This window comes from Pongo pygmaeus, chromosome 11, assembly GCF_028885625.2.
Source record: "Pongo pygmaeus isolate AG05252 chromosome 11, NHGRI_mPonPyg2-v2.0_pri, whole genome shotgun sequence".
NCBI classification, from domain to species: Eukaryota; Metazoa; Chordata; class Mammalia; order Primates; family Hominidae; genus Pongo; species Pongo pygmaeus.
Window position 1 is genome coordinate 58964318 of NC_072384.2, and position 24644 is coordinate 58988961.

General features: G+C 35.7%; 1 protein-coding gene across 50 annotated transcripts in view; it reads right to left on the reverse strand.

Moving 5' to 3' along the window:
• Positions 1-24644, reverse strand: part of BAZ2B (bromodomain adjacent to zinc finger domain 2B) — a 396738-nt gene that overhangs the window by 151894 nt on the left and 220200 nt on the right. For all 50 annotated transcript variants that reach the window (XM_054477916.2, XM_063647532.1, XM_063647507.1 and 47 more), the window contains one exon: positions 13938-14084. In XM_054477916.2, the coding sequence (XP_054333891.1) occupies positions 13938-14084 (147 nt within the window). The remainder of the gene's footprint in view (positions 1-13937; positions 14085-24644) is intronic.

Consider the following 24644-nt stretch of genomic DNA (forward strand, 5'->3'; position numbering starts at 1 on the left):
CTCGCCACTGTAAAACTACCATTTTCTCTTCAAATGGCATTTTTATTAGAAAACAAGTCACTGGGAGCCGCGGTAGCTTTGGGAAGAAAAGCTGCCATTTAATAACACCAAACATGCCGAACAAGCTTTGTTCAAGAAATGATGCACCAATACTCAGGCAAATGACTATTCTTAAAAGATAAGGACAGTTCCTCTTTTGTGATAATTTTTGTTGGATCTAATGAAAAAAATTAGAGTTCATAGATTAAAATGCTAAAAATACAGAATATTTTATATACGTTTCTATATTCAAACATAGCTGTACTGCTAGTAAGGAAACAGAAAAAACTAAAAATAATATAATTCTTGTTTTACTTTACTTACCTTATCCTAAATCTTGTTCTCCTTATGTTTCAATACATAAGAAAGTCTTAGTTTTCCCATAATCAACATAAATTATTACAATCAGCTTTGAAAGTATAGACTGGGTATATTAGTTTGCTAGAGCTGCCATAACAAAGTACCACAACTGTGTAACTTAGAACAACAGAAATTTATTGTCTCATAGTTCTGGAGGTTAGAAGTCTGAAATCAACGTGTCAACAAGGCCATGTTCCTTCTGAAGGCACTAGGAAAGATGGGTTCCATGCTTGTCTCCTAGTTTCTTATAACCTTGGGTATTCTTCCTGTGTCTTCACATGTGCTTCCTGCTGTGCATGTCTCTGTGTCTACATTTCTCCTTTGATAAAAATACTGGATATGTATTGGATTAAGGCCCAACCTGATGATCTCATTTTAATTTGATTAGCTCTGTAAGGTATCTATATCTAAGTAAGGTCACATTCTGAAGTACTAAGGGGTTAGGATTCTAATCTATGTCTTTTGAGGGGGAGGATACAATTTAACCTATAACATTTGCTTTATTTTTAAGAGAACTTAATTGACTTGAACACATTAACTTTCTCAAGTAACCTACTACTAAAATCCCAAATTAAAACTACAAAGTTCTACTAAAAAGTGAAGTAAAATAATATTCCAAAAATACTTGTGATCAAACCTTTCATTAAATAAACCCCACTGCAAAAAAGGCTAGACAGTTTAAAATTCAACAGCCTGAACAGGCGCGATGGCTCATGCCTGTAATTCCAGTATTTTGGGAGGCCCAGGTGGGCAGATCACTTGAGGTCAGGAGCTTGAGACCAACCTGGCCAACATGGTGAAACCCTGTCTCTACCAAAAATACAAAAATTATTCAGGCATGGTGGCATGCACCCAACTTCTTGGGAGGCTGAGGTGAGAGAATCACTTGAACCCAGGAGGCAGAGGTTGCAGTGAGCTGAGATTGCACCACTGCACTCCAGCCTGGACAACAGAGTGAGACCCTGTCTCAAAAAAAAAAAAAAAAATTCAAGAGCCTTTATTAGGATATACAGATGCCTACAACATTAACACATCAACTAAAAGAGAAAATCATGTTGTAATAGTTCAGAGTATAACATAAATACTCGAAGAAACTTTGGCTTTATCCACAAACCATCAAGAGCAGGCCTATCTCATTCCCTGATGATTCTCTACTAAGTATAAACTTAAGTCTTGGCTGTCTCTTAAGTTCTAGTTAAACCATAACTTTTGACTTTCAGGTTTGTTTTTCATACATTGCCTCTTCAGTAATCTCAACTGATCTTTTAAATTCCTTATCCTGTAGCTTATGATGCCCATCCCCAACTAAAATCTGCATAGTCACTTGATTATTACCAGAGCAATGCACAGCACAGCTCAGAAAACTTATTAATCAGAGTTAATTATCGTTTAAGTTTTAAGTCTTAGTCTTGTAAGTTCATCTCTCCTTCCCTTCCTTTCTTCATTAATTGTTTCTTATTATTATATATTTTGTGTCAGGCACTGACTGGATACATATTGGTAAAACAGATAAAGTCCTTGCCCTTTAAATGTAGAAGAATTGACAAGTAAAACAACACGAAATGTCCAGTTCTAAATTGTGAATAGTGCTATGGAGGAAATTATAGCTGCAGCAATTACCTAGACACTATAATTAGAGGTCTAATTAAGGTCTGTATTAGTCAAGATTCTTCACAAAACAGAACCAACAGGATACACTAATTTATTATATATGACTTATTATAAGGAATTGAGATTATGGAGGCTGACCCAGGAAAGCTGGTGGTATAATTCTGAGAACTGAAGGGCTGATGGTGTAAGTCCCAGCCACAGGAGAAGACTGATGTCCTAGATCAATCAGTCAGGCAAAGAGAACTACTCCCCTCTTCCTCCATTTTTTTTCTTCTCTGCAGGTCCTCAATGGATTAGATGATGCCCACCTACACTGGGGAGGACAATGTGCTCTACTCACTCCACTGATTCAATTGCTAAACACCCTTACAGACACACCCAGAAATAATGTTTTACCTGAGCACCCACGAGCCAGTCAAGTGGACACATCAAATTAATTATTATAATATCTCAGGATATCTAACCTGAGACAAAGCATGAGGAAGAATCAGCTTTATGAAGATTTTCCAGACAGAGGGAGAGCGTATTTGAAATTCTGAGTTGGGAAAGAATGTTTTGTATCTAAGAAGTAAAAGGTCAGGGAGGCTGAAAGATAAGGGGTCAGAATGAGAACAGTACCAGATAAATTTGAGAAGGCAGGCAGGATTAGGTCATGGAGGGTGTGCAGCCTTATGTAAAAATTAAGTTGAAAGTACAAAATATCCAGCTCGATATGGCTAGGTGAAAAAGTTAATCTAATGACTCACATAACTCAAAAGCTTTTGGAAAAGGCTCATTGTATAGATGAAGAAGCTAGACTGAAGGTTTACCAAGATCTAATTTATCTCTCCTCTTCTGGTTCTACCTCCTCAGATGGGCCTTTCCCCCCAGGTTTCTGGAGCAGGAAGCTACGGGGGCCAGTGCAACGGGAAGTATTTTTCCTCCCCCAGCACCAATAAAAATCCTAGAATGGAATCTCTTTGCTTTGATTAATTTACTTATGTTGTGTCCATTCCTTAACCAATCATTCTTGTCTAGGAAAGATGATATTTGGATTGGCTAGGCTGGGTCACATGCCACACATCTGTAGTGTCTTAGGAAAAAATTTTTTTAAAGTTAAGTGATTTATTTTGGGGTCGGAGACAACTGCTAGTAATGGTGGAGGAGTCAAGTGGTCATATAAATCCTCCACAGAGAATAATTACTAAAATTTGGCTTTAAAAAAACCCCTGAAGATACTGGAAAGCATCCAAAAGCAGAAGAAAGGCAGAGGAGAGTTTAGTCTGGACAAATGGTTAACAAGAAGTAAAAAGTATGACTTTGTAGCTTTCTGGTCTGCTGCCTAAATCACATAGTTATAACTACAGGTGATGGTCAAATAAAAAACAGCAGGCTTATCAACTAAAGGTGCAAGAGGTCAGAATTCAGAGGTAAGGCAGCATCTCGAAATGTAAAGGGGAAATCTTGGTAGTGGGCAAACCACAGAAAGTACGAGACCCAAATTCAATTTAAACTATCCAAATGCCTAGCTGCAAGTATACTGTGCATGAATGAAAAAGGACTCCAGGGTCAGCACAAACTAGCTGGCAGAGAATGAAGATAAATCTACTCTTGAAAAGCAGAGCAGTGTATAGTAGATCTGTTGGGTTTGATGTATTTATTTACTAAGTGCACTCCCTCATCATGATTATCTCAGGCGGCAGGAAGTATGAAGTGTCACAGCACTGAGCCCAAAGCTGGCAGAGCAACTGGAAATTAGGGGGTAATCTTAGAAGAAAAACAACAACAACAACAAAAACAAAACCCAAAAACGAAACACAGAGAAAAGGAGACCCATCTCTGCCTAAATACTTTGCCAATCAAGAATTTTCACAGGTACAGAGGAGACCCAGAGGAGTCTAGTACGAAAAAGCAGAAGTGAGAAGCCACAAGAATCATAGCACAAATATTATCAGTACATTTTCTAACCACAGTAAAACTAACATGGATATCGATTTTAAAAACTAAATGTTAGTGACTTCCAAACTACCCATCAGCCAAAGAAGAATTAACAAAGGAAAATAGAAAATATTTTTACTGGAATGGTAAGAAAATGACAGATAAAACTTACGTGCTGCAGCTACAGCAGTAATTACAAGGGAAATTCATAGCATTAAATACATATATAAGAAAAGGACAAAGGTGCTAGATAAACGATCTAAGCTTCCCTCTAGAAAGTAGGAAAAGGCCTTGTGCGGTGGCTCACGCGTGTAATCCCAACACTTTGGGAGGCCAAGGCGGGTGGTTCACAAGGTCAGGAGTTCAAGACCAGCATGGCCAACACAGTGAAACCCCATCTCTACTAAAAATAAAAATATTAAAAAATTAGCTAGGTGTGGTGGCGGGTGCCTGTAATCGCATCTACTCGGGAGGCTGAGGCAGGAGAATCGCTTGAACACAGGAGGCAGAGGTTGCAGTGACCTGAGATTGAGCCATTGCACTCAGACCAGGCAACAGTTCAAGACTCTGTCTCAAAAAAAAAAAAAAAAAGTAGGGAAAAAGAAGAGAAAATCATACCCATAGAAAAACAGAAGGAAATAATTAATGAGAGGAAAAAAACAGAAAATTGAGAAAACTCAATGAAACCAAAAGCCTGTTCTTAAAAAAATCTGTAAAATTGAAAAACCTCTAGTCACTAAAAAGAAAAGACATAAGTTATGTATATCAACGATAAAAGAAAAAACATCTCTACCAATCCTACAGACATTAAAAGAATGAGGTAAAATCTGGAACAACTTTGGGCCCATACATTTAATGATGTAGATGAAATGAACAAATTCCTTGAAAGACACCAACCAAAGCTCACTCAAGGAGAAAAAGATATCCTGAATTGTTCTATACCTACATTTTTTACTTATTTTATTTATTTATTTATTTTTGAGACTGAGTCTCACTCTGTCACCCAGGCTGGAGTGCAGTGGCACAATCTCGGCTCAATGCAACCTCTGCCTCCCAGGTTCAAGTGATTCCCCTGCTTCAGCCTCTCGAGTAGCTGGGATTACAGGTGCCCGCCACTATGCCTGGCTAATTTTTTATATATTTTTTAGTAGAGACGTGGTTTCATCATGTTGGCAAGGTAGGTCTCGAACTCCTGACCTCAAGTGACCTGCCTGCCTCGGCCTCCCAAAGTGCTGGGATTACAGGCATGAGCCACTATGCCTGGCCTATACCTACATTTTAAAAGGTGAATTCATGATTTAGTATCTTACAACAACAACAACAACTTAAACAAACAAACAACCAAAACTCTCCAGGCCCAGATGTTTCACCAGTGAATTCTACCAAACATCTAGAGAAAAAATAATATCATTATATATTCTTTGAAAAACACGAGAGAGGCAGGAATCTTACCCACTCATTTCCAATAAATCAACCGCAAGAAAACTATAGACCAATAACCGTCATGAACACAGGTGCAAAATTCCTTAAGAAAATTTGGCAAATCAAATTCAACAGTGTTTTATTTCTATACTTGCTTCCTGCATGACTATTTTGAAAGGATAACACATCATAACCAAGTGGGATTAATCCTTGAAATGCAAGATTGGCTTAACTATAAAAAATTAATCAATGTAATTTGCTAAAGTAGCAAGTTAAAAGGAAAAAGCCATATGATCATTTCAATAAGTGCAGAAAATGCATGTGACAATATTTAATACCAATTCATAATAAAAAACTCTCAGTAAAGAACGAATAGAAGGGAACTGTCTCAGTAATTGCCAGGGCGGGGATGGAGAGAGGAATTTAACTTCAAAAAGATACAAGGCAACTTCCTAGAGTAATAAAATTGTCCTACAGCCTGGAGGTTACATGAATATACACATTTGTCAAAATTCATTAAAGTATACATTTAAAATGGTGAATTATATTGTACATAAATCACACCAAAATAAAGAAACTAAAAGTAGGAGGGTTTGCATGTGCAGCTTCACTCTGTTCTGAGAGGAACAGATAAAAGCAGGGCAAGCATAGAAGTAGAGAAGCCAGTTAGAAAGAACTGCAATGATATAGATGAGAGATTTTAGTGCAGACTAGGGCAGTGGTAGTGGAGACAGAAAGAAGTGTACAGACTCAAGCTTTATTTTGAACGTAGAATCAACAGACTTTAGATCTGAGGGTGAAAGAGAAATAGATAAATCAAGAGATCACGATATTTATGGCTTAATCTACTGGATGAATTGTGGTATCATTTAATGATAGAGAATGTGAAGGAAACAGGTTTTGGGAGAAAACCAAAAGTTTGTTTTTTGGATGTGTTAAATTTGTTAAGCTTGAGATGCCTATAAAACATCTATGTAAAATGTATATGTTCAGGAGCTCAGAGAGAAAGTCTGGGCAGAGTCTTCCTATAGGTGTATTTAAACAAAAAGACAAGAGATAACAGGCCTCAGAATCAAGGCTTGGAAAATGCAACATTTATGAGTACAGGAATCTGGGGGAAAAAAAATTAAGAAGGCGTTGTATAAAAAAATTTAGAGAAAAACTATGAGTAGTATAATGGAAGCTAAAAGGAAAGATTTTCAAGAAGAAGAGAGTGGTCAGCTATGTCAAATTCTGCTGAGGTTGAGTGAGATGAGGCTAGAAAGATGACACTGGTGTGAGTTGGGATGTGTGTGAAAGACAAGAAGAAAGCATATGTAACTATCTCTTTTCAGAAGTTGGGCTGTGAACATTCTGGCAGAAAACAGGGCAATAGCCAGAAGAGTACTGGGATATAAAAATGGTTTGGGGGCCAGGCGCAGTGGCTCACATCTGTAATCCCAACACTTTGGGAGGCTGAAGCAAGAGGATCGCTTTAGCCCAGGAGTTTGAGACCAGTCTGGACAACAGAGTGAGTCTCTACAAAAAAAAATTTAAAAATTAGCTGTGCTTGCCTGTAGTCCCAGCTACTAAGGAGGCTGAGGTTGGGGGATTGCCTGAGCCTCGGAGGTTGAGACTGCAGTGAGCTGTCATCACACCACTGCACTCCAGCCAGACAAAGTGAGACTCTGTCTCCCCCTGGATCCCTCTAAAAAGAAGGCGTTTTTGTACATACTGCTTTTTTTAGGATGGGTGATACTAAGAGCATGCTTTTATACTGATGAACATGATCCAGTAGATAAAGAAGAATTAATGATAAAGTACAGAAGAAATGAAGTACTGAAAAAGTCCTTTATAATCTTTAATAAAAAACCAATAGATATTTGCTATTGTCTGTGAAAGTTAAGAGCCATATCACTTTCAGTTGAGCATTTATTCTATTTGGCTTAATTTATGTTCTTATATAGAACAGGATTTCAAAGGAGCTTTGTAATAAATATACACAAGCTACTAGATGCACTACTGAAATAGATTAAAGTTCATACACATGTATCAGAAAAGTTTATTACAATACAGAGCTGGGGAGATATGGCAGAGGAGCTATAATCAGATGAGTTCAAATGGGTAGATAATTGGTTCATTCAAGATTTGTTTCAACTTCTTTTTAGTGAGCATGGAATGTTTTTCCATTTGTTTGTGTCCTCTCTTATTTCCTCGAGCAGTGGTTCATAGTTCTCCTTGAAGAGGTCCTTCATATCCCTTGGAAAGTTGTATTCCTAGATATTTTATTCTCTTTGTAACAATTGTGAATGGGAATTTACTCATGATTTGGCTCTCTGTTTGTCTATTATTGCTGTATAACAATGCTTGTGATTTTTGCACATTGATTTTGTATCCTGAGACTTTGCTGAAGATGCTTATCAGCTTAAGGAGATTTTGGGCTGAGATGATATATACAATCATGTCGTCTGCAAACAGAGACAATTTGATTTCCTCTTTTCCTATTGGAATACCCTTTCTTTCTTTCTCTTGCCTGATGGCCCTGGCCAGAACTTCCAATACTATTTTGAATAGGAGTGGTGGGAGAGGGCATCTTTGTCTTGTGCCGGTTTTCAAAGGGAATGCTTCCAGCTTTAGCCCATTCAGTATGATATTGGCTGTGGGTCTGTAATAAATAGCTCTTATTATTTGGAGATATGTTCCATCAATACCTAGTTTATTGAGAGGTTTTAGCATGAAGGGGTGTTGAATTTTATCACAGGCCTTTTCTGCATCTATTGAAATAATCATGTGGATTTTGTCATTGTTTCTGTTTATGTGATGGATTACGTTTATTGATTTGCCTATGTTGAACCAGCCTTGCATCCCAGGGATGAAGCTGACTTGATCGTGGTGGATAAGCTTTTTGATGTGCTGCTGGATTCGATTTGCCAGTATTTTATTGAGGATTTTCACATCAATGTTCATTAGGGATATCGGCCTGAAATTTTCTTTTTTTGTTGTGTCTCTGCCAGGTTTTGGTATCAGGATGATGCTGGCCTCATAAAATGAGTTAGGGAGGATTCCCTCTTTTTCTATTGTTTGGAATAGTTTCAGAAGGAATGGTACCAGCTCCTCTTTATACCTCTGGTAGAATTCGGCTGTGAATCTGTCTGGTCCTGGGCTTCATTTGGTTGGTAGACTATTAGTTACTGGCTCCTCTTTGTACCTCTGGTAGAATTTGGCTGTGAATCCATCTGGTCCTGGGCTTCATTTGGTTGGTAGACTACTAGTTACTGCCTCAGTTTCAGAACTTGTTATTGGTCTATTCAGGAATTCGACTTCTTCCTGGTTTTGTCTTGGGAGGGTGTATGTGTCCAGGAATTTATCCATTTCTTTTAGATTTCTAGTTTATTTGCATAGAGGTGTTTATAGTATTCTCTGATGGTAGTTTGTATTTCTGTGGGATTGGTGGTGATATCCACTTTATCATTTTTATTACATCTGTTTGATTCTTCTCTCTATTTTTTATTAGTCTGTCTAGCAGTCTATCTACTTTGTTGATCTTTTCAAAAAACCAGCTCCTGGATTCATTGATTTTTTGAGGGTTTTTTTGTCTCTCTATCTCCTTCAGTTCTATTCTGATTTTAGTTATTTCTTGTCTTCTGAGAGCTTTTGAATTTGTTTGCTCTTGCTTCTCTAGTTCTTTTAATTGTGATGTTAGGGTGTTGATTTTAGATCTTTCCCACTTTCTTTTGTGGGCATTTAGTGCTATAAATTTCCCTCTAAACACTGCTTTAGCTGTGTCCCAGAGATTCTGGTACATTGTATCTTTGTTCTCATTGGTTTCAAGGAACATCTTTATTTCTGCCTTCATTTCGTTATTTACCTGGTAGTCATTCAGGACCAGGTTATTCAGTTTCCATGTAGTTGTGTGGTTTTGAGTGAGTTTCTTAATCCTGAGTTCTAATTTGATTGCACTGTGGTCTGAGAGACTGTTTGTTATGATTTCTGCTCTTTTGCACTTGCTGAGGAGTGTTTTACTTCCAATTATGTGGTCAGCTTTAGAATAAGTGAGATGTGGTGCTGAGAAGACTCTATATTCTGTTGATTTGGGATGGAGAGTTCTATAGATGTGTATTAGGTCTGCTTGGTCCAGAGCTGAGTTGAAGTCCTGAATATCCTTGTTAATTTTCTGTTTTGTTGATCTAATATTGGAAGTGGGGTGTTTAAGTCATCCACTGTTACTGTGTGGGAGTCTAATTCTCTTTGTAGGTCTCTAAGAACTTGCTTTATAAATGTGGGTGCACCTGTATTGTGTGCATATATATTTAGGATAGTTAGCTCTTCTTTTTGCATTGATCCCTTTACCATTATGTAATGCCCTTTTTTGTCTCCTTTGATCTTTGTTGGTTTAAAGTCTGTTTTATCAGAGAGTAGGACTGCAACCCCTGCTTTTTTTGCTTTCTATTTGCTTGGTAAATATTCCTCCATCCTTTTATTTTGAGCCTATGTGTGTCTTTGCCCGTGAGATGGGTCTCCTGAATACAGCACATCAATGGGTCTTGACTCTTTATCCAATTTGCCAGTCTGTGTCCTTTAATTGGGGCATTTAGCCCATTTACATTTAAGGTTAATATTGTTATGTGTGAATTTCATCCTGTCATTATGACGCTAGTTGGTTATTTTGTCTGTTAGCTGGTGCAGTTTCTTCATAGTATTGATGGTCTTTACAATTTGGTGTGTTTTTGCAGTGGCTGGTACTGGTTATTCCTTTCCATGTTTAGTGCTTCCTTCAGGAGCTCTTGTAAGGCAGGACTGGTGGTAACAAAATCTCTTAGTATTTGCTTGTCTGTAAAAGATTTATTTCTCCTTTGCTGATGAAGCTCAGTTTGGCGGGGTATGAAATTCTGGATTGAAAATTCTTTTATTTAAGAATGTTGAATATTGGCCCCCACTCTCTTCTGGCTTGTAGGGTTTCTGCAGAGAGATCTGCTGTTAGTCTGATGGGGTTCCCTTTGTGAGTAACCTGACCTTTCTCTCTGGCTGCTCTTAACATTTTTTCTTTCATTTCAACCTTGGTGAATCTGATGATTATTGTGTCTTGGGGTTGCTTTTCTTGAAGAGTATCTTTGTGTTCTCTGTATTTCCTGAATTTGAATGTTGGCCTGTCTTGCTAGCTTGGGGAAATTCTCCTGGGTAATATCCTGAAGAGTGTTTTCCAACTTGGTTCCATTCTCCTCGTCGCTTTCAGGTACACCAATCAAACATAGGTTTGGTCTTTTCACATAGTCCTATATTTCTTGGAGGCTTTGTTCTGTCCTTTCATTCTTTTTTCTCTAATCTTGTCTTCACGCTTTATTTCATTACGTTGATTCAATCTCTGATATCCTTTCTTCTGCTTGATTGATTCGGCTATTGACACTTGTGTATGTTTCACAAAGTTCTCATGCTGTGTTTTTCAGCTCCATCAGGTCATTTATGTTCTTCTCTAATCTGGTTATTCTAGTTAGCAATTCCTCTAACCTTTTTTCAACGTTCTTAGCTTCATCGCATTGGTTTAGAACATGCTCCTTTAGCTCGGAGGAGTTTGTTATTACCCACCCTCTGAAGCCTACTTCTGTCAATTCGTCAAACTCATTCTCTATCCAGTTTTGTTATCTTACTGGATAGGAGATGTGATCCTTTGTAGGAGAAGAGGTGTTATGCTTTTTGGAATTTTCAGCCCTTTTGCGCTGGTTTTTCCTCATCTTTGTGGATTTATCTACCTTTGGTCTTTGATGTTGTTGACCTTTGGATGGGGTTTCTGTGTAGACGTCCTTTTTGTTGATATTGATGCTATTCCTTTCTGCTAGTTAGTTTTCCTTCTAACAGGCCCCTCTGCTGCAGGTCTGCTGGAGGTCCACTCAAGACCCTGTTTTCCTAGGTATCACCAGTGGAGGCTGCAGAACAGCAAAGATTGCTGCCTGTTCCTTCCTCTGGAAGCTTTGTCCTGGAGAGGCACCTGCCAGATGCCAGCCGGAGCTCTCCTGCTTGAGGTGTCTGTCACTGCCACTAGGAGGTGTCTCCCAGTCAGGATACATGGGGGTCAGGGACCCACTTGAGGAGGCAGTCTGTCCCTTAGCAGAGCTTGAGCGCTGTGCTGGGAGATCTGCCGCTCTCTTCAGAGCTGGCAGGCAGGAATGTTTAAGTCTGCTGAAGCTATGCCCACAGCCGCACCTTCCTCCAGGTGCCCTGTCCCAGGGGCATGGGAGTTTTATCTGTAAGCCCCTGACTGGGGCTGCTGTAAAAGGCTTTATTTTAAACATGGACTACAACACTGTAAAAGTTTTAAAAAAATTATTTTACCTACAAAATGAAAAAAACTCATGTTTTAGGTACTAAAAATATGTGTTAATAAATGACACATTTCTGGGTAAATGGAATTATACTTTCATTCAATGTAAGCATCTCAATATAAATACTCTATACTCTTTTTTACTAGTAGCAAGTAACGATTAAAAAAATGCATCCCTTTCTAGACAAGGTTTCTAATGTTATTCAGCAACTGGGCATACTCCATCCCTTCTGCAGCTTCCAACCATCCACTAACAAACAAAAAATAGTGCCCAACATATGACTCATGAGAACTGCAAGCAAATTCCAATGTCACTAATTCAGAAAACCAAGTGAGAAAAAAGCGTTCAGAAAACTCAGAATCTGTACTCAAGGATGCTATTGAAGCCTTCAAATAAGAAAAGACATTTCTTTAGGAATACTATGTATGTTAAAGACTAATTCAGAAATAAATAAGACAGCAGATTAGAATACACTGAAAGCTCACAACAAGGGAAAGAGAAAGAAGAGTTATGAAAAACAGGAAAATATAACTACACAAGTACAACTGTGTGCACTCATTTACACAAAGTTATCTAAGGTAAAAAGTCAATTATAGCATCGCTATTTTTGAGCACAGTATATCATCAGAGGCTTGGACACTTACAGTCCAGCCATCATTTTGCATATAAGGGAAATGTGAACAAACCTGTTAATTACTTGATGAAGATTGTACACAAGGTGGAGAAGTTATATTGATTTTTAAAAAATATATAGTGCAGCTGGGTGCGGTGGCTCAAGCCTGTAATCCCAGCACTTTAGGAGGCCGAGGAGGGCGGATCATGAGGTCAGGACATCAATACCATCCTGGCTAACATGGTGAAACCCCATCTCTACTAAAAATACAAAAAATTGGCCAGGCATGGTGGTGGGCACCTGTAGTCCCAGCTACTTGGGAGGCTGAGGCACAAGAATGGCGTGAATCCAGGTGGTGGAGCTTATAGTGAGCCAAGATTGTGCCACTGCACTCCTGCCTGGGTGACAGTGCGAGACTCCATCTCAAAAAAAAATATATATATATATATATACATACACACACACATAGTGCTATTTTAGTTATTTTGTAATCCCTAAGAATATATTAGAAAATGGTTTGATCATAATATAATGACAGAATGACATCCTTTTTGTCATTCCATTGATTGGAAAAACAAAAATAAATGAAAACATTTATTTGACAATTTGCTAAGGTATTTTGTAAGCAAATATTACATATTTATGCATCACATTTATGCAAAACTTTCCATTTTAATTCTGAATAAGAAAAATATCATTTAGTTTACTGCTTATAAACATGAAATAATGTATAAGATAAGAAATAGTTAAAGTTAAAATGTTTCCTACTGATAAATAAATGAGTTAATTAACTTTAGGTATTTAATAAAAGGAATGTATTCTACCACACCTTTGTAAAAGAACCAAGAGTGATTTTGGGAGGTGCTCAAAGATATCTTCTACCTAATTAAACAAAATTGAGGATATTTTCACGTTTGAAATAAAGCTCTCCTTAGTTTCACTCTTGTTGCCCAAGCTGGAATGCAATGGAGCAATCTCGGTTCACTGCAATCTCCATCTCCCGGGTACAAGCGATTCTCCTGCCTTAGCCTCCTGAGTAGCCGGGATTACAGGCATGTGCCACCATGCCTGGCTAATTTTGTATTTTTAGTAGAGATGAGGTTTCCCCATGTTAGTCAGGCTGGTCTCGAACTCCTGACCTCAGGTGATCCACCTGCCTTGGCCTCCCAAAGTGCTGGGATTACAGGGTGAGCCACCGTGCTCAGCCAAGTTTTATTCATGTTTAAGAAACTTGTTATGCTCTAAACTTTAAAAATATTTTCCATCAAGTAAATGATCTGCCTTAGTATACATCTGTGAACTGGAGTAGCTGGAGCTTACAAGGTCATTTCAAACACTGGAAGGAAATCTAGGGCAAAGTGTCCACCAAGGACTTCCTTCTATTTCTTTCCCTCTTGGGCCTATTGTTTTAAAAGGCTTCATTAATTTATTAATTAAAATGATAAAACAAATTAAGATATCAAGATTTAACTCTCAAAGACAATTCCTAGGAAGTACAGAATAACCAGTGCTATCCCAGTGTAAAATCCTGAAAAAGCAAAAAGTCTAGGTGTTTAACCTAGCCTTTATTCAACGGATCAATGCAAGTCATGAGAACATTTTATTCAGTGCTCAATAAATTATTACGCAAATTATTAAAAGAATGGCATTCTAAAATTGAGTTAAAAAAGGGTATTCACCACATGGGTTGATTGTAGAGCTAAGTGAAGCAACTCCAGTGGAAAGGCCACCTTTTGAAACTACTGAAGCCACAGAAGGTGTCGAAGATGAAGTTGGTGTAGTAGAGGAGGCTGCTGAGGATGGTAACCGTTCTCCAGACTCCATATCTATGAGAGGGGAAAATGTTAATTCTCAGTATCAGATAAAAAATGTTTTCAAAAGAATTCAACATATTTAAACTTTTTGTATACTTTTAAAAATATAAAATAAATTTCTAAATACATGTTCTTTGGAAGAAGAAAATATGGAGTAGATAAAAATAATATAATTTAAAATACCAACTTATGGAAAAAGTTTAAGTATACCAAATCCTCTTGAGTTTTCTTATACCCCCCAAATTAATAGTGTTTTGAATATAGTAATTTCACACAAAACGTGTGTTGCCACAACCATAAATTAACATGTTATATTCATCTTATTCATCCCAAATTACCTCACATCGGTTCACTTGCAACAGAATTCCTGTTACCTTAATGAATAATTAAAAAAAAAACACCACCACATTTGAATGTTCTGCACCCTTATCTTCTAAATACAGATAGCAATATACTTGTAGCTCTCTTAAGTGTCCAAGAATCTGGCCTGGGAATCCCCCCCATACACCTCAAAACAGGCAAATACACTTCAGAGTTTAACTTGAGGCAAGTTTAAACCATGATTTCAAAATGGCCTTAGTTGTGACCCATTTAAAATGACAAAAGCACTTCTAATCATCTCTATTAATTTGTTGGGCTTTGTGGTTGTAGCCTTGCATTGGTTTTATTGCAATAACTAATGCCGATATTAAAAATCTGGAATATAATGGGCATTTTATATTCATTTTAATACTCTATGCATGCACTGATCCCACAATCAAGCAAGAAAGTCATTAAATTCACAGATGCTTTAAAGAGAACATGATCTACAATAAGAAAAAAGATACCGCTTGCCTATAAGTGAATTTATGATCAGCCACATGAAAACTCTCACCATTTAAATAATCTAACTACAGAAAGATTTCTGTATTGAATTCTACAGGCAACTCACAGAAGAACTGTATATTTACTAAGAAAAATAGTTGGATTTCATTTAAAAATATTGACTAATTAAAATAATGCAAGGCTAGTGTTTGCCTAATTGTTGATTGAATCCATAAAGTATGTAGATAATTTTTCTCATAAGATAGATACATATGGGGAAGGTAATCTTAAATTGACATACAACATCATTAGAAAGACCATTTCAATGAGCTTTCTAATCATATAGAATTCAAAAACTTCTCCTCATATTCTGGTATTGCTGTAAATCACTTCCATAAATGACAGTACTGCTACGATGAGTCTGTCCATATTCTTACAGAATTTGTATTTCTCTTTATCAGCCTTCATCATGGGAAAGGCATAGTTGCTACTGATAGCTGCATGCAACTAATGTTTAAAGAGTAGGTTTTGGGTCAGCAACAGTAACTAATGAACTCTGAGACATGTGGCTGTCTGATGGTAAGGCCCATAAAAATTATTTTTACCAAGTCTAATTTCACTACATACAAAAAATATGGACTCTTTACCTAGAAGAGAGTTTAGGAAAAAGCTATTTTTTCTTTATAGCTGGTAACCTCATTGTCTTCAAGAATTCTATTTGCTACGTAAATATACTATGCAAAAAAAATAATGGAAGGGGTTTAAAAAAATTTGCCTTTGTACTCCACAGCAGAAATAATTTGGTGACATAATAAGATAAGCACTTTAGCTGAGTACTTGGCATATAAGAGCTCAATATAAAATAGTCATTAACATTTTATAGGATAATATGCTATGAAGTATAGGTATTTCTTATTGTTGATAAAACCTGATTCAGGACTAAAGTAAGGAAAATCAAGAAGGCAAAAGAAGTAGTCTTGTATACATACCGCTTAATGGATATTACTTTCCCTGAAGAATTAATCTGAATAATTATTTAAATAAAATAAACGCACATGCACAAATGTGTGTGCGCGTGCACACACACACACACACTCACAGATAAAGTATCATTAGGTAAAGTGATATATACAACGTTGTTTGCTACAGTACTGCTTAAAAATAAAATTTAAACCTGGCAATGAGAGTAGAACTAGAGCTAGTAGTATAAGGCTGGGGCCTTTTTTAGTTTCAGTAAAGGTGTAATTTTTTTTCTTCTATTTCTGGTTCTTTTCGCTCATTTAAGTAAGAAGGGGCTTAACTTCTTAAAAACATATGCTTATGTAACCATTTTCCTTAGAAGCTCTATTATAGACATTATTCATGTATTATTTTATTTCAACTATATGTATACTAGATATTTTTAGCCTAAGATTTATTAGGTGGCTGAGTAGTCTTCTTGCATGTAAAGTACTAATTCTCTCATACTGGTCTTAAGTAGTTGTTGTTTTTAATAGGCATTTCTTAGTTCTAATAACCAAAAATTGGGTCAACTACTCCAAGTTCATCTTACACATATGCTTTTTTTGTCATTTTATAGAAATTTAACAAATCCACTCTAGCCTTTGCACTCTAGAATGAAGATTGTCTTATGCCTGAATTTACAAGGTTTAGTTTTAAGTTTTCTTTTTAAGTTAAATATTATTTATTTTTCTTTTTAAGTTAAATATTATTCTTTCAGTTTTATTTACTATCATCCCCTGCTAAAGCACAAGAAATCCTGGCCATCAACTTGATAGTTAAAAGGTGAGAAGGCAACGCCTTTGTAATTGTGAAATTGTATAACTGTGAAAAATCCACAAAACAATCATTGGCTTACCATATCGTAAGAACTAGTCAAAGAACAAGTATAGATATGTAACAAACCTGCATGTTGTGCACATGTACCCTAGAACGTAAAGTATAATAAAAATATATATATATAAATAATAAAAACAAAATAAAATTATATGCACCAAAGGTTACTAAAAGCAGTGGGTCAAAATTTGAGGAGAAACAGGATATTTGCATAGTCTCAAAGTATCTCCTCCAAAATATCTATTAAATAAAAAGATGAAAAGAATAGTTTCACAGTGGAGAAACAACATTATCTATAACAAAATATGAACATCATGTATTTTCTGATGCCCCAGAAGAGACCATCACTTCTGTGGTATTCTTCCCAAAAATACACAAACTCAGCTGAACCATGAGGAACCACACAAACCCAAATTGAAAAACCATATACAAAATACTGACCAGTATTCATCAAAAGTGTCATGGTCATGAAAGAAAGAAAGAAAAAAAAAGACTGTGGAATTGCCATAGGTTGAAGACTAAGGAGACTAGGAATTCCTTAGTGTGAGACCTAGGATCCCACAGCTAAATGTGATGTGGGATCGATCCTAAGTTGGATTTTAGAACAAGAAAAGGATATTAATGGCAAAACTAGTGAAAATCATATAAGATCTGTAGTTTAGTTAATAGTATTCTATCAATGTTAATTTCTTGATGTTTATAATTTTGATAATTGTACTTGGTTATACAACTTGCTAACAGGAGAAGCTGGATGAAAAATATATGTGAACACTGTTTTTTATTTTTAGGTCTAAAATTATTTCAAAATAAAAAGTAAAAAAACAAAAAAAAACCCCACAAAGTCTTCCATATAGTAAGCACTAAAAAAAAATACATATGCATTGAAGTTAAAGAGTATAAAAAACTAAACCTTGAAGGAATGAAGAACAGACTACATTGTGTCAGTGAGATATTTGCTAATAAACATTATCTGGGTTCAAACACTGTGCCTGAAGTTTATTAGTTGTGATTTTGTAAAAATTATGTAATTTCTCTCAGTTCTCAATTTCCTCATGAGTGATTTGAAGAAGATGTAGTTGGGAGGATTAAATGAGATAATGCATGTAAAGGGCAGAGTACTTAGCATTTAATATTTGTTAGCTATTGTTTTTAATGAGTGAGCATCTATGTATATAATTACCCATGTGTATATGTGGCAAGAAAAGAAACCTTAAGGTATTCTAAATTATTCATGTTAAAGTGAATATTTAAGAGTTATACTATTTATAGATTATGTATATCCTTACCATGGCATTATATTTTTAGCCAGATAGATTACGTGTTAAGAATTTAAAATAAATGTCTCATAATTGCACAGATACCAATGTGGTAAGGTATGTTATCTTAAAATTTTCCAAATAAGCTGATTTTTCATCTATAATACAAATACAGATGAAAAATTAATACATTCATTTTGTTGACAAAATATATCTGTTATCACGAGTTATTATTTATAATTCAAGCATAGTACATAAAAATCTGCAGAAACTCATTTATTCATATCTTTTTAGAAAAATATATTCATTAAAATAAAAACAGTTCAGGTATCCAAGAACCATCTATTCCTAGATTTCTGTTAGGGCCAGAGCATCCACATCTGACACCTACACTCCTATAATGGCCTCTCATTCTGACCCTTTGTGTTAAGAATACTCCTTTCATCTTGGGTTCCAAATGATCATGAACTAACCCATTCTTTGTGTTCAAAACCAGCCTAGATATCACAAGATCACAACAAACGGAGTATAATAACATGACCTCCCGTCTATAATTCAACAATGGAAGAATATCCAGTAGGTACATCTTTTAACTTAAGGCCATTCAAGAGATTATAGTTTCTAATGTCTAACTTGGTCATTTTTTTTTTTTTTCTTTTTGAGAACAAGGTCTCTCTCTGTCACCCAGGCTGGAGTGCAGTGTTGTGATCATGGCTCACTGCAGCCTCAACCTCCTGGACTCCAGTGATCCTCCCACCTCAGCCTCCCAAATAACTGAGAATACAGGTGCCTGTCACCATGCTTGGCTAATTTTCTCTATTTTTTGGTAGAGACAGGTTTTTGCCGTGTTGCTCAGGCTGGTCTTGAACTCTTGAGTTCAAACTATCTGCCTGTCTTCGCCTCCCAAAGTGCTGGGATGCCTTATTTCAAAATTTAACTAGGCTGGGCGCAGTGGCTCACGCCTGTAATTCCAGAGCTTTGGGAGGCCGAGGTGGGCAGATCACTTGAGTTCAGGAGTTCGAGACCAGCCTGGCCAACATGGTGAAACCCTGTCTCTACTAAAAATACAAAAATTAGCAAGACCCACGCAGTGGTGGGTGCCTGTAATCCCAGCTACTCGGGAGGCTGAGGCAGGAGAATTGCTGGAACTCAAGAGGTGGATATTGCAGTGAGTCAAGGTTGCACCACTGTACTCCATTCTGGGCAACAGAGTGAGACTCCGTCTCAAACAAAAACAAAACCAAAACAAAACAAAAAAAAATGAGAAGAAAAGAAAAAAGAAAGTTAACCAGTTAAAGACGACTACAACCACAAATTAACGCAAAACACTATAGTGAAAAAAAATGTTGTGAATCATGGGAGAAATACGTGCAAAAGATGAAGGGACTACAAATTATTCGATACATTATAGATGTTTCCTGTAGCCTAAAGCAGTGATTTTGGTTTTCTGACACACCATCTCCCCCACCAGGGAACATATATGGGTGACATTTTTGGTTGTCACAACTGGAAGAGTGCTAATGGCATTGAGTGGAGATAGAGGCCAGGGATGCTGTTAAATACCTGAAAATGGACAAGTACAGTCTTCCCCTTACAGAATTATCCAAACTAAGTTGTTAGCGTTGCTATGGATGAAAAACTCTGATCTAAAGTATCAAAAAGGGTATTATTTGAAATTCAACTAGCTAAAACTTTAATAGTAATTCTATATAACTATAATAGTAAGATGAGTCAAGCTGATTTTGATGACCCAAAGCTACTGTAATAAGTGATAAAATTATACTTAACATCTTTTGTGTCAGCATCCTTCTAAGAGTCTAATATTTCACATTTTATCCAAATTTTTAAACACTGATAATGTATCACATGCAATTAACACACATCACAATGCTCACTCATACTGGGTAACATACATTTGCTGTATTTTACTAAAATGACATTTATCTATAACAATTCTGAGCGCAAATAAAAATCCAAATTTATGAAAATGACAGACCACAACTTCTTCCCTGCATGATGATTTTATGTACTATAAAAGGATTCAATGATCAGTTGTTAATGATAATATTGTTCAAGTTAATGTATCTCAAGTATTCCTGTTTTGTGTAATCATAGAGTTCATGAACACTGACAGCTGGTAAGTGTAAACCTGAACAGGTGCTAACAGGGAGACCAAGACACGTTGCCTGAGATACGTAAACATGATTAGTTCTCTGTGTTTCAGGTGCACTGATACTTTAGTGTTGCCATATACAGTCAAGAAAAGCAGGGTAATAAAAAAAAAGTATAACCATAGATTAAAGATGCAGAAATTACAAATAAAAATAGACTTAGATATTTTTCCTGAAAGGACTTTTTTTAAAGAATGATTTTATTTGTACTAACAGTAGCAAAAGTTATCTGTGGGAGTTCAAAACACAGCAGATTCAGTGAGTCCTTACTTTTCCTTTATAATGTAACCTCAGAGAAATATGATAATTAGGAAGAATATCAGGAGGTAGTCACTATGCTACTTCTTTTGGTTTATTAAAACCACTAAGAGTAGAGTTTTATTATACAAGTTCAATATTTTCTAAAAATTCTGAGAAAGGTTTACATATAATTATTTGTTTAGACAACTTCCAGGCAACTGAACATTTGAACATATAAAACTTCAAGATATTAAATAGCAAAACAAAAACAAAAACCAGGCAACAAATGAAAAATTTTCTGTTAAAGGACATTCAGAAATAGGGGATGTGGCCGAAATACCTTATCAGACAGCAGACAAAATTATTCTTTGAAAATAATACGTTCATAGGAAAAAGATTCTATTTATAAAATTTTTATTTACCTACATTTTCCGAAACAGAATTTCAAGGAATTAAGTATGGTATATAGTGGTTTAAAATGTGAATATGTAAAATGAGTTGCTTTTTTTGTCATTTGACACATTTTACCACTATAAACAAACAATTTATTACATCCTCAAACAGAACTGGCTGGCAACCAGGTGTTCTGTGTGTTAACCTGTGATATTCAGCAAGTTTCAGACTCCCCTAAATACTAGTTTCCTTACCTAAAAAAATTATGAGACTGAATTAAACCAGCTCTCAAGTTTCTATCAGAGTTTTACAAAATTGGTGGTTAAAAAACAACTGACCCCCAAAACCAACAAAACACACACACAAAATTAATACTGCATTGAAATATTTAACAATTTAATTCCATTTTGTCCTTATCATTCTTTTCAATGGCAGTCTTGATTCTATCTCCAAATGTGTATCATGTTAAATTATAGATTTCTGTTAAACCTTTTAAAGATTTACTCTTGTTGTACTTTTATCTCAAGAGACCTGATGGTGAGAAATTATCCAAGGGTAAAAGCAGTGGTTTTCATATTGCTCAGCAAATAATCTATTCAGAGAGTATCCCTTTCCATCCAAAGGATTAAATATTCCTTTGCAATGAGCTATCTGTGGGGAAGACGTTATCCTAAGACTTATGAAAAATATATAAAAGATAATAAGATTTAAGAAAGATTTAATATCTCTAGATCAACTAAATTGTAGGTATAGTCTGTGAATTTAAATACTAACTAGACTTAGAAATGTCTAACAAGGAAACAAAGGTTAGAAAGATAAAAAGACAGATGGTGTATGGTTAGCTGATCCTTTCATCTACAAATCCAAGGGGCTCCAAAGAACAAGCAAAAGACCTAAAACTTTGCTTAACTAAGAAACACAATTAAAATTTTAATTAGAATATTTAAGATAGTTCTGGAAAGCAACTGAAACCAATGCATGAGATGAAAAAATTAAGCAGAGAATCAAACAGAAATCATATTACTCTATATAAAATATCCATGTATACTCAGAAGCCCAGGAAGCAAAGTCTAAGTACTACATGTCTGATGAACTAAAATAAAAAGTCCCTTTTAATAGGAAAGATGCAGAACCACATAACAGAAACAATATACCTCTTAAAGAACAAAGTGAGGATAACAGGTTGTGAATACCATGCAAAAAATGTGGGCTTTTCTTTTTCTTCTTTTTTTTTTTTTTCTTTTGTGCTGGTCACCCTCACATTAGGTTTGTCTTTTTAGTATTACCATTTTCCTACTCAAAAGTCTTCAAAGGAATATATATCCTAGAAATATACTCAAACACATTGGTAAATGTATACATAAAGGATATTTATTACACCACTATAATGGCAAAAGACTTTTAAAACACATTTCCATCAATAAAGAATTGTTAAATTAGATTTTAAAAATCTTTACTAGATTACTATGCAGGTGTTCAAAAAGAAAGAGGTAGACCTATACTAGCTAATATGTTAAATATAAAGAGCAAGGTGGGGGAGACTATAAATAGCAAGATCTCATTTGTGATAAAGAAAAATAAGAGGAAGATATATTCATATACTTGTATGCTCATAGACTATTTCTAGAAAAATATGTAAGAAATTTGTAACTGTATTTACTTGTAGGCAATGGGGAAATTGGATTCTAGGATGGGATAATTATTTTTTACCACATATATTTTCTACTTGAATGTTTTACCATGTGATTGTATTAATGACAGTTAAGTCAACAAAAAGAGAAAGATTTCTAAAGGTTTGTTATTGCTAGAAATTACCTTTCAAAATGCTCCAGTATCTTACGCTACCTTTAAGTCTTAGGAATTAGGGAACCTACTCCCAGTAACCTTGAAATAGAGGCTCTAGCTCTGGCCCACATACCAACAACTTGTGTCAAAGATCTTCTTTTATATGTTTTGTACATTGTGATTCTATGTGAGATTTTGTTTAAAGAAAAGGTTCCAGTGCTTTTTTAAAAAGGTGGTAAACCATTGTTTTAATGAATATCAGTTCTCGTTCCAGTTCTTAATAACATGGCTATCTTTCTAATCCTGCTCACTGTGATGTCAGAGTCTGAGTCCTCATCTTCAAGTACGAGGCACTTTCACTGTTCCCTGGTCTTTAATTTCTAATTTCAAACCACTGCCCATGGTATCTTAAATCTTATTTCCTCATGGTGATCATATTCCTAGTTCTGCATCCTAAGCATCTAGACTCTGACCTGTTGAGTCAATCACCTACTTGGGGAGGTTTTAAGTGATTCATTTTGTTATCTATCCACTATTCTCTTTCCAAGTTTCAACAAGAGAATCAAACAAACAGAAGAAAGAACTTCAGAGCTTGAAGACAAGGCTTTCGAATTAATCCAATCAGACAAAGAAAAAAAAAAGAATTTAAAAAAATCAACAAAGCTTCCAAGGAGTCTGGGATTATGTTAAATGACCAAACATAAGAATAATAATTAGTGTTCCTGAGAAAGAGGAAAAATCTAAGTTTGGAAAACTTATTTGAAAGAATAATCAAGAAAAACTTCCCTGGCCTTGCTAGAGATCTAGATATCCAAATACAAGAAGCTCGAAGGACACTTGGAAAATTAATCACAAAACGATCAGGATTACAGGCCACAGCCCAATTGGATTTTTTTTTTTTAACACAAAGAATCGGATTTTTTATTTTTATTTTTTAATTTTTTAGACAGAGTCTCATTCTGTTGCTCAGGCTGTAGTATAGCGGTGCAATCTTGGCTTACTGCAATCTCCACCTCCTGGGTTTCAGTAATTCTTCCGCTTCAGCCTCCCAAGTAGCTGGGACTACAGGTGCCTGCCATCACTCCTGGCTAATTTTTGTATTTTTAATAGAGACAGGATTTCACCATGTTGGCCAGGCTGGTCTTGAACTCCTGACCTTAAGTGATCCACCCGCCTCGGCCTCCCAAAGTGCTGGGATTACAGGTGTTAGCTACCGCACCCACCAATAATTGGATTGCTTTTAACACAAAGAAAGGATAAACACTTTAGGTGATGGATATCCCATTTACCCTGATGTGATTATAATGCATTGTATGCCTGTATCAAAATATCTCATGTATCCCATAATATATGCCATGTACCCACAACATTTGAAAATAAAAAAGAACAAAAAAAAAATACATCAAAATGTTAACAATGGTTCTCAGAATGGTGAAATTATAAATGACTTTAATTTGTTTTTATACTTTTCATTTGTTTTTTATACTTTTCAGTCTATTTCAATTTTCCACATTAAAAAATATTACACAAAAATGAAACACACCCATTTTCTGTTTTTTTAGGGGGAAGAACTAACCTTAAAATTTATATTTGGCATAGGAAAAATTACTGATCACAAGGTGATCAACAATGAAATGAGCTATTTTACAGAGGTAAAATCTATCCTTGGTGATACATTAGGAAGCTGATTAATAGTCATTTCTCCAGGATGGTCCAAAAGAAGTGAATTAGTCACAAACTCTGGAGCTTCATTTCCAGGTACCATTAACCTAAAGAGTCACAAAATTTCAGTAACACTAAAAAGAAATAATTTTACATTAAAAAGCCACATGTATTTTGAGAACCAACCTATCAGTGTTACTGACCTATTCACTAACCAAAAAGCAAGATTCTAGATTAACTCATAAAGCCTATTTCCTCTCATTTATGCTTTTCCCCTAATAATGAAGAGACAGCATACTATCCATGGATAGGTATTTCTTGATGCCCAGTATGTTACACCACTGAGTCGCTGATTATTCAAGTTATCAAGAACTTGATAGAAATGGAAAAACAGCAATGAAATAGAAGACATAAAGAAAACTAAT